General features: G+C 41.7%; 1 protein-coding gene across 4 annotated transcripts in view; it reads right to left on the reverse strand.

Moving 5' to 3' along the window:
- The window catches only part of LOC113010981 (sickle tail protein homolog), a 96,020-nt gene that overhangs the window by 8,325 nt on the left and 72,445 nt on the right, over positions 1-15,250 (reverse strand). For all 4 annotated transcript variants that reach the window (XM_080292725.1, XM_080292724.1, XM_080292722.1 and 1 more), the window contains 4 exons: positions 11,056-11,347; positions 10,061-10,156; positions 8,224-8,428; positions 8,049-8,133 (listed from right to left, as the gene is read on the reverse strand). In XM_080292725.1, coding sequence (XP_080148851.1) covers positions 8,049-8,133; positions 8,224-8,428; positions 10,061-10,156; positions 11,056-11,347 — 678 coding nt within the window. The remainder of the gene's footprint in view (positions 1-8,048; positions 8,134-8,223; positions 8,429-10,060; positions 10,157-11,055; positions 11,348-15,250) is intronic.

A 15,250-nucleotide genomic window follows, 5' to 3' on the forward strand; every position in this document is an offset into this window, starting at 1 on the left:
GATATATTTACTCAGTTACTCTTTTGAACATAGTGCAGTGTTTCAATGTTAAGTGTGAAGAACTAAAAAGAAAGTGCTTATTTGTTGCTTAGATTGTCTGTTTGGGAGACAGACTGTTGGAGTCAAATTGTTAAATGTTGTCAGTGTGTTACTTAAATTTGTAAGTCTTGGTTCAAACTGTATGATCAAAGACATTCCTTTGTTTCTGACTCCCTCCCCAGCCAGTCTGTTGGTGGGGGAGGCTGCAGTGTTTTATTATAGGGCATCCTATGTGAAGATTTTTTCTTGTTTAGTAAACTTCCTGCTTTTATGACCCTTTTGTGGGCAGGAGGTCACACAAACGCACCTCCAAACACAAACACACACTCACGTGCACCTACACATACACACACACACACATTCTCGCGCATACACACACACACACACACACACACACACACACACACACGTGCTTACACGTGCACACACATACACACATAGTATCTTATCCTTTAGAACCATAGGGGGGGTTTACAATGGGTGGTGCTTGTGTGTACTGTAACTGTTTTCAGTTAAAGGCTGCAAGGAAGGCTGCTTTATTTGATGCTGGCTAGGAGGCGGGTGAGGAGCGTTCAGCTCCAAGAGCCTGGTTCCGACCAGCCTCCCTTGCTAGCAAGTAAAACCGGTTAAAGCTGTTCGTCTTGCTTCCTTGCTTTGTTAACGGAAATAAGTTTCTAAACCAGCGGGGCCTGTGGAAGCGCAGACCCAAGACAGACACCCTCTCTGCTTTTAAGACTAGGCTTAAGGCTTTCCTTTTTCACAAAGCTTATAGTTCAGGCTGGATCAGGTGACCCTGAATCCTCCCTTAGTTATGCTACAATAGACTTAGGCTGCTGTGGGCTTTCCATGATGCACTGAGCATTTCTCCTTCTCTCACTCACACTGCATTTAATTATGAGTTATTATTAATCTCTGGCTCTCTTCCAGGGCACGTTTTATGACTTGTCTCCTTTCTCTCACCCCAACCAGTTGCGGCAGCTAGTTGCCCTTCCCTGAGCCTGGTTTCTTCCTGTTAAACTGGAGTTTTTCCTTCCTTGTTGGGGTTACATGCGTTTTCTTTGTGTTACCTTAGTCTTTACCTTACATTATAAACCACCCTGAGGCAACTGAATTGAATCGAACTCTTTTTTATGGGGAATTTTGACTATTCTTTCAGAATTGCAGGTCAGACACTGACGTTGGATGAGAAGTCTCCGCTCTAATTCATCCCAAAGGTGTTCTATCGGGTTGAGGTCAGGATTCTGTGAGGCCACACATCAAACTTCTGCAGCCATGGCTTAATGGATGTTGCTTTGTGCACTGGTGTGCAGTCATGTTTGAACGGGAAGATGTTCCCACAAGTTTGGAGGATGAAAATGTCTTGGTATGCTGAAGCATTAAGACTTCCTGTCACGCGAACTAAGGGATTTAGCCCAGCACCTGAAAAACAACCCTTCACTAAACTTTACACTGTTCTCCTGGAAACCACCAAACCCAGGCTCCTCCATCAGATTGCCAGATGGAGAAGCATGATTTGTCACTCCAGAGAACACGTCTGCTCAAGAGTACAGTGGTGGCGGGGGTTGACGTAGGAGCAGCGACATGTAAAGACGCGTGGCTGAGTTGCTCTGTGGGGATACGCTATTTTTTCATATAAATACTGTGACATTGGGCACTAACGCGTTATCGGTCATCAGCTGAGTTACCACTGCAAATGTGCGCATCGCCCAAGGGAACTTTACAACAATGTCAGGGTCCAAAAACACCAGAAAGACTGATGGAGCCAAGGCAATTGATAGCAATGCTACATCCCCGGACACGGCCGCGCTAATGGCTGCCATGGCTAACTCGGAGAAGAATGTAGTCGCCAAAATTTCTACGCTGGAAGCAAAAGTCGAGACCAAGTGCCAAGCTCTCAATGAGCTGATCGATTCACTTTGCAGCAATGTTTCTGACCAAATAGATGAAGTGCGGACTGAACTTTGTGCTAAGATTGATGCTCTAGCAACTACCTGCACTGACCACCATAGCTGGCTAACTAGCCTGGAAGAAGATGCAAACACGTATTCGGACCGGGCTGTGGACTTGGAGAAGCAAGTTCACGATCTGAAAGAAATTGTGTCAGCTCTTTCGGACAACACCAAAGACCTTGAGGGGAGACAGCGCAGATGCAACATTCGAATATTTGGCGTGAGAGAGCACTTTGAGACTGGGACGCACCCTGTCAACTCTGTGGCCCAGCTACTAAAGGAGGTTTTGGCCCTGGATACCGCTCCGACACTGGATCGGGCACATCGCAGCCTCCAGCCCATCCCTGCGAGAGACCAGAGACCCAGGCCACTTATTGTCAAATTTCATTACGTTCAAGAAAAGGAGGAGGTAAACAGTCCCCTGACGCATGATGGAGTCAAAATCCTAATTTTCCCGGACCTGCCATCTGCAGTCGCGAAGAGACGGGGGGCCTTTAAAGAAGTTAAAGATCTACTGCGCGGATGTCGGGGTGTGAGATTCCGGATGCTATACCCAGCAAAGCTGAGGATTTCTTCTCCTCTTGGTGAGGAAATATTCACCAATCCAACGGCTGCTAAAGACTACGTCAGGAATCGCATCTTGGCTGTGTGTGGGAATCAAGACACGGGCTGAGTGGACTGTGCGACCTCAGTTGCTTTTTGACTCTCTATTGTTCACTGACTCAGACTGCACTTTAGAGAGGTTTGAACTTTTGCTTCTTTCATAATTTAATAGGTCTGCAAATAATTGTTTATCACTGAGTGAAGTAATCGACCAAGAGAAGTCACGTGTGCCTTTCCAATCTGCCAGATGTCTAACAACTGGGTCATAGTTGGCGTTCCCTGCTAGGGGCAACTTTTGTATTTGGGGAGTGAAGAGACATGTTGGATATAAGCTCTTTTTGTTTTTGTTTTTGTCTGTCCCGTTTGGATCTTTTGCCATCAGAATTATTGTCTAAAGGCAAAGAAAGATGCCCAACTGCTTTACTGTACCAAATGGACCATCCCAGCCTTCCGTATTGGTCTATTTGATTCACCTTTGCTTTTATTGTTTATTTCATTTTCATTTGCTGAGCACGGGACAGACTTGACTGGGGAGAAGAAAAGGGAGAAAGAAGGAGGGAAAGAAAAAGAGCGGGGGATATAAGCTCTTTTGGGGGGCAGGGCGTAGTTTGCTCCCGATTTGTGGGAGTTGCGTTTATAGTTACTCTGGGTTTTTACTTTTGCACTTTTGTTTTTTTTAATTTTTTTAATTTCTTTTTTTCTTGTTGGCTGCAGTTTTGTGCGTATACTTACCCCAAATTATTGTTCAGCTTGCCTGTCATGATTGTCTTGAAAGTGTGAATATAGCCAACTGTGTAACCAAAAGTGCTGCAACTACACCTGATTCTACTAAATTTATTACATGGAATGTGAAAGGCCTAAATAATTTTAGAAAATGCAAAAGGATATTCACTCATGTGTCAACTTTCAAACCGGACATTGTCTTTCTACAGGAGACACATCTGTGTTCCATGCAAAGCAAGAGGCTGACACAAAGTTGGGTTTCCCAGGTCTACCATTCTGGATTTAAATCGCGGGGGTTGCCATTCTTGTTAGGAAAAATTTTCCCTTCATCACCTCAAATGTAAAATGTGATGTGAATGGTCGCTTTCTGATAGTTACTTGTAAGCTTCACAACACTCCAGTTATCTTGGTAAATACTTATGCACCAACTTGGGACAATCCACAATTTTTTATAAGACTAATTGGCCTGCTGCCAGACTTCAATACGCATCACCTGATTATGGGCGGGGATCTGAATCTGGTATTCGATCCCAACCTTGACAGGTCTAAGCCGCGTCAGTCTACTGGGACCTCCAGATCAGTGTCCGTTCTGAACACATTTCTTCAAAACTATGGCATTTCAGATCCACTGCGTATCACTGAGCCCTTAGCAAAATACGATTCCTTCTTCTCCCCCGTGCATCATTTGTATTCCAGGATTGATTATTTCCTTCTGGATATTTTATTATTATCCCAAGGGTCACTATGTGTAAATATCATGTAATTGTAATTTCTGATCATGCACCAGTGCAGGTTGATATCGCATATCCAAACGTGTGCGCAAGGCAGCGGTTCTGGAAATTTGACTCAGCATTAATGTCAGATGAGGAGTTTTGCAAGTTCATTGAACACCACATCGAGCTTTTTCTAGAAACAAATAACACTCCAGATGTTTCAAAATCTATAATTTGGGAGTCGCTAAAAGCATATCTGCGGGGCCAAATTATTTCTTTTTCGTCTTATAAGAATAAAAAGCAAAACAAACGGCTCTGAGAGCTGACAGAGCTCATAGCTAACATTGACACACAATATGCTACCTGTCCAACCGCTGATTTATATAAGCAGAAGGTACTGCTGCAGTCTGAATTTGACACCCTCTCAATTAAAGAAACTGAGAAGCTCCTACTTAGATCAAGACATCATAAATACGAGCATGGTGAAAAAGCAGGTAGATATCTTTCGCATCAGCTTCGTCAATCCGCCGCAGCTCAGTCTATACCCGACATACAGTTAGACTCCGGTCAGGTGGTAACACACCCTGACGGAATTAATGCTGCTTTCAAGTTATTTTATCAGGATCTCTATACTTCCCGCACTGATTATTCAGAGGCTGACTTGGATTCCTTTTTGAGGAACATAGATACTCCCACTATTAACCCAGACCAACGTGAGCTACTAGAAAGACCTATTACCTCTGCGGAAATATTGCAGGCAGTTAATTCCTTGTAAAATGGCAAGGCACCGGGCCCAGACGGCTTCTCGTGTGATTTCTATAAATGCTTTGCTGGCAAGTTAGTTTCTTTACTGTCTGAGGTTTTTTCAGAAATTCAGGCAACAAGCACGTTTCCTCAAACTCTGTCCCAAGCCACTGTCTCTTTAATACTCAAAAAAGACAAGGACCCTCAAAAATGTGGATCCTATCGCCCCATTAGTCTACTGAATGTGGATTATAAGATCCTCACAAAAGCTCTTGCACTTCGTATTGAGAAGGTAGTACCTTCTATTATACATGAGGACCAAACAGGCTTTATAGTGAACCACCAGTCATATTTCAATATCAGATGGCTGTTAAATATCCTATATTCTGACCATTCAGTTGATCACCCCGAGATAATAGTCTCACTGGATGCCGAGAAGGCTTTTGACTGCGTGGATTGGCAATATCCGTTCTCCGTTTTGAAAAAAATTTGGCTTCGGTTCTAATTTTATTTCATGGATCAGGACTCTGTACTCAGCGCCCCTGTCTTCAGTCTGCACCAATAAGACCATTTCAGAATACTTTTCCGTACATAGAGGTACCCGACAGGGATGCCCCTTAAGCCCCCTGCTATTCAATCTGGCAATAGAGCCGCTGGCAGCAGCATTGAGAACGGACCCCAGAATAAGGGGGATCACTATTCATAAGTGCTCCTTGTATGCAGACGATCTCCTTCTGTATATTACAGATCCGGAGGCATCAATTCCTTCAGTTCTGGACCTCATTGGATCCTTTGGCCGCCTGTCTGGTTACAGTTTGAACCTGGCTAAAAGCACAATGTTCCCTATTAACAGTCTGGCAAAGGAGGCTGACTACTCAGCCTTTCAGTTTAGACTGGAACACTCCTCATTCACCTATTTGGGTATTCAAATCACAGACACTTATCAGGATTTTTTTAAATAAAATTTTACCCCTTTATTAGAGAAAACAAAATTGGTTTTGGCACGCTGGTCAGCATTACCCATCTCTCTTGCTGGGCGGGTCAACACAATTAAAATGGTAGTCTTGCCTCGATTCATGTACCTCTTCCAGATGATACCCCTTTTTCTTCCTAAAACCTTTTTCACCCAGTTAGACGGACTCATATCATCTTTTATTTGGGACAAAAAAGTTCCAAGAAAATCCCTGTTACAGTGTTCTAAGTCGGAAGGCAGCCTGGCCCTACCAAACTTTATGTATTATTGTTGGGCTGCCAATATTGTGAAACTATCCACCTGGATGCGGGCTTTTAGGGAGGGCAGAGGGCCGCCTTGGTCCACTATGGAGCTAGACGGTAATCTCACCATATCCCCTGTTGCAATACTGTGTTCAGGTCTACCAGTCAGTCGCAATGTTAATTTTAAAAATCCTGTGGTTAAGAACTCTCTCAATGTCTGGTTTCAGGGTCGACGACATTTCGGGCTGAGGCGGTCACTTGTCTGCTCCCCTATTGCATCAAATCATCTTTTTTTACCAGCTCAGAGCGATGCGGGGTTCAAGGTTTGGTACAGCAGAGGAATTATCTGCTTCTCTGATCTGTTTGTTAAAGGGTCATTTTTATCCTTTGAAACATTATCTAAAGATTTTGGAGTGCTTTACCTTGTAAAGCACTTTGTGACATATGTCTGTGAAAGGTGCTATATAAATAAACTTTACTTACTTACTTACTAATTCCAAAGACTCACTTCTTTAGATACTTACAAGCGCGTAGCTTTGTAGTTAAACACTTCACTTCTTATCCAAGTCTACCTAATGACTGTCCACTTGAGGATTGTCTGCAATTTCAATCTATTGCTAGAGGCCACATCTCTAAAATATATAGCACACTGCAGCATATAAAGGCAGACTGTGTCCACAGCCAGAAACACCTGGGAGCTGGACTTAAACCTCCAGATCCCAGACGACCTATGGGACCTTAGTGTGAGCAGGATGCATGAATCCTCAATCTGTATACGGCATTGTATAATACAGTTTAAAATTCTTCACCGGGCATACCTAACCAAAGCTAAACTAGCCAAAATATACAATACCTCTGATGATAGATGTCCGAGGTGCAAGCAATCACCCGCCACTATGAGCCATATGTTCTGGACCTGCTCTGATTTGAACCGGTTCTGGGAATTCGTTTGTAAGGTTATTTTATATGTGTGTGGGAAAACAATTGATCCCAATCCGATGACAGCAGTCTTTGGTGTACTCCCAAACCACCACGGGATAACTTCTTATCAAATGAATGCAGTGGCTTTCTCATCTGTCCTGGCACGCAGGCTAATTCTTCTTAAATTGAAGGATTCAGGTCCGCCAGTGTTTGTTCAGTGGGTGAGAGAGGTGATGAGGTGCTTGCAGATAGAGCATCTGAGATACAGTTTGAGAGGGTCTCAAAGTAAATACTACAAAACCTGGTCATCCTTTGTTGAATATGTGGAGAAGTCGTCATTTACTGAAGTATGATGTATTACTGCTTTTATGTGTGTTTGGGTTTTTTTCTCTTTCTTTCTTTAAACCCACCTACTATCTGTAGCAAGCCAAAAAGAACTGCGCACAATGCAGCCCCCCTTTTATTTATGTATTTATTCTATTCTATTTTTGTTTGTTTTGTTCTTTGGTGGGTTTTGTGGGGGGGGGGGGGGGGGGGTGTTGTTGTTGTTGTTGTTTTTTTGCCTTGTTCACATGGTAGTTTTTATTTGTTTGTGCCCATAGATTATACGTTTTCCTGCATCCAACTGGTTTGCACTGTGTGGCGCAACCGGTTTCACAATGGCTGTGTTTGTAATCACAATTTGAGTTGTATTTTTCTGTACTTTTGTCATATTGGAAGATCATAAATAAAGTTGTCAAAAAAAAAAAAAGAGTACTGCATCCAACACTTTACATTGTACTTGTGATATAAAGCTTCAGAAATGTTTGTAGTGCTTTTGCACAAGTCTGCTTGGTGCTTGATTCTAAATACCTGTGAACACCTGAATTTAATGTGGATGAGTGAATCCCTCCAACAAAATAGTGTTCAGGTTGTTTTCATTCTTTTCTCCTAGCTTGTTCTTTATTGTGACTCTTCTTTATATAATGTAAAACATTTCAAAAACAAAAGATAGTATTTTAAGAAAGTATTTTTGTGGGAAAATGTATAATGTACTTCCACTTGGCAATAGTTAGCGTGTAAAGTTATTCATGTCAGGAGGGTGACGGGCCAGACTGGAAGTGTCCATGGTACACCTGTCTTAGCTGAAGGCACAACAAACCTGGGCTCCAACAGGCTCTTTCCTAGTTACAAAGACCACCTCTCCTGACCTTCCTGTTGTGAGACCTGAAGTGACAGCATGGATTCTGAGAAGACAATAAAACAAATACAAATATTAGGTGAATTGTGATTTTAACCAGTAGAAAGTCCTTCCTGATGCTCAGTGATCAACTGACCTCCGTGGAGGAGGAGGAGGAGGGCTCTTGCCTGCCCTGTCTGGACTGTGCTTCATCTCCTTGTCTAAGCTGGAGCGGCGTGGTTTTTCCACCTGTGGCCGGCTGCTGCACTTGGCACCAGGAGAAGCTGATGAGGTAGCTGAAAGACCAACCGATGACTGAAGGTCCACAGCGGCTGCAGGAAGCTGTGACACTGCTGCTGGAGCTAAACACATCACAATGCTGTCATTTAATAAACTGTCTTTCATATAAATGACAAAGAAAGTAGATTAATGTCTGCCTATTTTGAAATGTTTAATCAGCCTGGTTTCATCATGATGCCATTCAAGATGATCTTGAAACTGCTTTGAGAAGCTACTCTGCTCACTTAAAGGAACAATGAATGAAATTAACAACATGTGCACTAGAGGGACAACTGTGAGACAACTCCCAAAACAGGAAAGGTTTTATAAGATAAGATAAGATAACCTTTATTAGTCCCACACGTGGGAAATTTGTTTTGTCACAGCAGGAAGTGGACAGTGCAAAAGTTATGAGGCAAAAATTAGAATACAATAAGAATAAATACAGTACACAACTGTACAGAATAGAATAAAATAAAATACTATATACAGTAGAATAAAATAAAATAAATATACAATAAGATAAAAATAGAATACAAATACAAATACTATATACAACTGAGTAAAAATACAACGATGACAGAAAGGATTATTGCACTTAGTATTATAGGTGGAAGCCACTGACATTTTTCCTCTCCTCATCTTTTCTGACTGTTGTTTCAGTAGTTTTGCATTTGGCTAGAGTCAGTGTGCCTACTGGTGCCACAAGGTGATACTTGGACCCTACAGAAGTCACAAAGGTAGTCCAACTCCTCCAGGAGTGTCTTTCAGCAGAGTCTCAAGAGCATGGAGGGGATTCCATGAGACAGGCAGTTACCCTATGAGAGAAGGAGGGGTCCGTCGAAAATCCTTAACCCATCAGCAAGGTCAGCAAGGAATAGCGTGAGTGCTGACAAAGTTACAAAATGACCTCCATCAGGCCACTGGTGTGAATGTCTCTGATCAAACAATCAGAAACAGACCTCATGAAGGTGGCCTGAGGACCCGACATTCGCTACTGTGCTTATTGCCCAGCGCTGTGGAGCCCGACTGACATTTTAAAAAGAATAATAACTGGCAGCTGCACCACAGCTGCTTTTCACAGACGAGCAGGTTCACCCTGAGCACATGTGACAGATGCAAAAGGGTCACAGGTCAAGGTCAAGGTTCTTTAGCAAAGAAGAATGTTATGCTGCCTGTAACATCACTCAACATGACCAGTTTTTTGGTGGGTCAGTGGCAGTCTGGGGAGACCATGTGCTGGTGCTGGGGTTTCTGGGTTCCTCATGGTGCCCAACAATGCCCAGCTTCATGTAAGAGTATGGTGGCAGTTCCTGAGTTTGAAGGAATTGATTGACCTGCCTCTGTGCCTGCCTGTGTTAAATCCTGTACAACATCTGTCTTCTCATTTGGAGCACCAATGTTGTCAATCATGTATATAAGCATGTGGGGACCATAATAACTATTGAGTACCATCTTGAGTTGCTGTAACTACTGTGCCAAATCATTTTTTGACTGTGATTTTCGAGGTGTCTTTGAATTCAGTCCTCTTTATATTGATTATTTTAATTTCCATCAAACACTGCAGCATCCTTTTGTTTCTAACACATTATATATCCATATCAGTATCTTTTTGAGCAGTGTAAATGACCTTGATAAGAATGAAAAGAGCTGTATTAACGTACTACAAGGAGGTGATATCTAAGGTGATATCTTTCTTCAAACTGGAGTCATACCTGTGTTTGGGGGTTTTAAATCAGTGGAGTCCCCTTGATCACTTTGTTTGGAAGGTGTGTCTTGCTGGGTGGCAAACACGAGTGCCTGATCCTCCCCTGAGATTTTAGCACAAACACAAAGTATCAGTATTAGCTGGTCACAACCACACTACCACTTTACCATTACTTTAGTGGTAATACTGTGAAAGTTATTATAGTTCACCATTAGAGACTGATTATTGAAGCCATAATGTTTCATATTGTTTTGGGCAGCCAGACACGAGTCCCATGGTCAAATACAAAAATATTTGAAGTGAAAAGTTAAGAACTGTTGAATTTAAACACAACAACAAAGGGTTTCATGCATGCCTTAACATAATTATGACACTATACAGTGCTGATTGGCAAAAAAACCCAAAACAGTTTTCTTCAAATTTGAAGGGTTATAATAATAGGCCAGCGGGGGAGCTGGCTCTAGCCCCTCCCTCACAGACACACACTATCTTGGTTGGCTGCTGCCTCTAAACATATTGTGCGTTGTCAGTCTTGTGTGCCGGTCAGTAACATTCAATATTTATTATTTACTGTGTTGTTCTCTTTTTGCTTGTTGTTTGTTTTTCAGCAGGCGATCAAACAGATTTTTAGTGTCGTTTCTCTCTGGCTCTCGTCTCCTGTCTTTTTCTTTCCCTCTCTTTCTGTTGAGTCTCTTTCCAACTTTTCTTCTCTTTGTCTTTCTCTTTCCCGTCTCCCAGTAATGTCCATTCTGATTGTAATAACTTAAAAGTAAAAAAATAAATACATCAATAATATAGAGTGAATAAACTATGATAATCAAGTGGACCAGTATAGGAAAAGCTGTATTGATCCACTTGGGAAAATAAATCTGTTGGGCATTTTTTGTGCCTATAGACAATAATTCTGATTGTTAGAGTGCTGGACAGGACCGCAACCCCCCCCCCCAAAAAAGAAAAACAAAACAAAGAACAAACTGCATGAGAAGCATTGAGGGACTCTACCTTGCAGTGTCAGGTTCAGAGGTGTGTTCTGTTCTGATTTCGATGCAAGTCGAGCTGTATGTTGTGAGGCAGAATTGTTCACTCTGAATTCTGACACATCCAAACTAGGGATAGACTCCATTACGCTGGCCTGGACCTCTTGTAGGACCTGGTTAAAGCCGATACTGGTGCTGGGAGGTTGAGTGTGGCTAGAATTGAAGGTGGCCGGTTGTTTCACTCGGCTGGGACTGGACTGACCCATACACCTGGCTTTTCCACTGAGGCCGCCCCCTTGAGTTTTTTTCTCTGTTGTCTGTGGAGAATAGTGAAAGTTTGTTTCAAACTAGGCACAAAACTGAATGAGAGCTTTTTTAAAATACCACAAGAATGCAGTTTAGACAGACAATCGTGGTCTGAACCAGACTGACAACAATTACTCTAAAACAGATTGGAAACGATTTCTAAATACGACCTAAATATCCCCCAACCCCAGAAAAAAAGCCAGTGCTTGTGATATCATGACAGTAGGGATAACACAGCCCGGGATGAGGCGAGGCGGGTCAGGTGGGTTGGAACTCTACATTATCCCTGACATGTGTAGAAACCTCTAAAACTTTGAACATGCTGATGGCAACAGATATATGCAATTTTTTCCAGGATATATTTATTGAGCAATTGTCTGTATGACAATGGAATTTACAGCATGAGATAGTTGCTCTGTTTTTGTACATTAACACCACATAGCATAACAAAATATAACAAAACGTAACATAACATGGTACAATACCCTCCCACACGCCCACAACCCCAGTCCCAGCTGTCCAGCTAGCTTGTCATAATGAGAAGCCAAAAATCAGATTGCTGATTGTGCAAAGGCCTGTTTCCAAAGTCTAAATGTATTGTCTAGAATAGACGGTTTAAAAGATGGATTCCCTACAATAGGTGTAATAGGTGATAGAGACTTCAAATCAAAGTGTAGTTTAATCTGCTTAAGAATACGTCATATATAGACTTATCAATGGGCAGGGGAGACAGCAGTATAGCTTCTATACAGTAAGGCTGACAAGCTTCCAGCTCCAGTTGCAACCATGTGAGGGGGTTGCCGTTGTCAACTAACCAGTACGTCATGAATTTTATATGCGAAGCCCAGTAATAAAACAGGAGATTCGGAAGCGCTAACCCTCCCTGCTTTTTAGACTTGCAAAGATGTTTCCCAGCAATTCTGTGTGTTTTATTGCCCCATTAAAAAGGTAAGATGAGTGAATTTAGGTTTTTAAAAAATGTTTTAGGAAGGAACACAGGGAGATTGGGAAATAAGTGCAACCACTTGGGCAAAACTATCATCTTTATAGCATTAACTCTGCCAATGAGTGATATAGGAAGCGTATTCCAGAACTGTATACTTGACTGAAGCTCAGATATTAAGGGAGAGAAGTTAGATTTTAATAGAGAGGGATTGCTTTTTGTAACCTGAATACCCAGATAAGTGAGCTTTGCATAAGCTATACTGAATGGGAGGTTTTGCAGCCATGAGGGGTTGCTCACATGTATCGGCATTAGTTCACTTTTATTCAGATTTATCCTGTATCCAAAGACCCAAAGAACTTAATTTTGTCTAATATGGCAGGAATAGTCTTTCCTGGTTGGGTGATATATAAAAATATATAATAACACATCATCTGCATAGAGTGAGATTTTATTAGTAGTTGTATCAGTATTACAACCAAAAATAGTTGGATCTTTGCGTATGCTTTCAGCAAAGGGCTCTATTGCCAAGGCAAATATCAGTGGGGAGAGGGCATCCCTGCTTTGTCCCTCTGCATAAGCCAAAGGATGGTGATAGAATCTGGCTGGTAAGAACGCGAGCATGAGGACTGACATAAAGCAACTCCACCATCGACATACATTTCTTACTCAATTTAAATCTTTCTAATATTTTGAACAAATAGGGCCATTCGATCTGGTCTAATGCCTTCTCAGCGTCGACTGCCAAAACTGCCAACTCTTCTTTAGGTCTGGCAGTGGAGTAAGTAATGTTAAATATTAGCCTGAGATTAAAAGATGAATTTCTCTGGGGTATAAATCCAGTTTGATCTGGGTGTACTAAAGGGGGCTTAATCTATTGGCAAGTACTTTAGAGAATACTTTCCCATCCAGGTTTAGCAAGTAGATGGGACGATAAGAACCAGCATTCCTACCTATTTTACAAATAACAGTTATAATTGCCTCTGTAACGGTGGGAGGGAAGACTTTATCTACTAGAGTTTGAGCAAATGTTTTATGCAGGTATGGGCACAAAATCTCACTAAATTCAAAGCTCAAAGTATATCTGCTTGGTGTACAAAAAGATTTTACTGATTTTTGCTGAGAGTAGATTATTATATTCATATTTTAAAGACAGTATTCTCTTATGTAGCAGGATGGATGGCGTTTAGGCTTTCTCTTTATCCAAATCTTTAATTTGTTTGTCCAAGTCCAGGAGCTTAGCCCGGTTTCTCTTCCTTCTGGCTGATTCAAAAGAGATAATAGCATCGCTTAAATAGGCTCCCAAAGTGTAGCAGGCTTAGTTTCTGAGTTGCCATTTCCATCAATACGGAGAGATCTGTGTTTCTAAATATTCATGAAAATCCTTCTCGCGTAACAATAGAGGGTTAAGCCTCCATATTTGCTGCGGTCTAGTTGCATTTTAGATGTTTTAGGTTAATGTGACAGGGGAGTGATCTGAGATGACATGATACAGTGGCTTGCAAAAATATTCGGCCCCCTTGAACTTTCCCACATTTTGTCACATTACAGCCACAAACATGAATCTATTTTATTGGAATTCCACAAAGACCAACACAAAGTGGTGCACACGTGAGAAGTGGAACGAAAATCATACATGATTCCAAACATTTTCCCAAATAAATAACTGCAAAGTGGGGTGTGCGTAATTATTCAGCCCCCTGAGTCAATACTATGTAGAACCAGCTTTTGCTGCAGTTCCAGCTGCCAGTCTTTTAGGGTCTGTCTCTACCAGCTTTGCACATCTAGAGACTGAAATCTTTGCCCATTCTTCTTTGAAACAGCTCCAGCTCAGTCAGATTAGATGGACAGCGTTTGTGATAGAGATGGACCGATCCGATATTAAGTATCGGTATGATACTGACGTAAATTACTGAATCGGATATCGGAGAGAAATAAAAAATGTAATCCGATTCATTAAATATCAAAAAAGCACCTCAGAAAACTTGCGACATGGCCTAACTCGGCTCATAACCGTAGCACGTCGGAGCAGTATGCGTCACGTGATAGAACGGCTGTGGCGTGCGAGACCTGTCGGCGGTCTGGTTGAGCATTTGTAGCCTCACTACCATTTCATCTCCGACAAAGTGATCCCAGAGAGAAGTAAAACAAGTGTGTAAGTTCATCTCTGAATGTTTGTAAAGCATTCCCACGTTACGTTTAACAACCGATATATGGAGCGACTGCCTCTTTCTCTCCCTCTCCTGCTGCTACTTCAATCATGAAACTGATAAATGATCAGCTGATCGGCTTTTCTCTCTTCTTTGTTTTTGTCTCACTTTGCACCAGAAAGAGGAAACCAGCGGCTGAACAACAGCAGCACGTTTAAGCTTGATAAGCTGTTGTTAGAATTTATTTAATGTTTCTTTCTACACCAGGATCTTTTTCTACGCAGCTGACGGCTGTAACTGTTGTTTTGATTTGGTGCTGTATAAATAAAATTGAATTGAATTGAGTATTGCTAACTTTATCTCATAATTAAAGAGTCTGTCCTCTTTTGTCTGTTTAATTGTATTCTTGAGCTCGGTTGTCTGTTTTCTTATGTTTTGTTCAGTTCTGTTGTTTTTATTTGTTGTTTTTATTTTTAATGGTGATGTTACTGTAAAAGATAAAGTTTAAAACTCAATAAAGACATGGAAGAAAAAAAAAGAAGGCAAATCCAATTAAATTCAATTCAACATTATTTATAAAGCACTTTGAAATAGCCAGCATAGGACCAAAGTGCTGTACAGTATGTAGTTAGGAATAATAGATAAAACACGCGTTGGACAGCTTGGGTTGTGTCATTCAGCCAGGGATCAGATTGAGTTTTAGGCTGCCTGGTTTTTAATGAAGCCACAGTGTCCAAAGCAGTCTGGCAGGTGGAATAAAACCATGAGCTCAGTTCCTCAGTCCGGCTGCATAAAAACTCCAGGATTTTACAGTTTGGATT

The sequence above is a fragment of the Astatotilapia calliptera genome, chromosome 18 (genome assembly GCF_964374335.1).
Source record: "Astatotilapia calliptera chromosome 18, fAstCal68.1, whole genome shotgun sequence".
NCBI lineage: Eukaryota > Metazoa > Chordata > Actinopteri > Cichliformes > Cichlidae > Astatotilapia > Astatotilapia calliptera.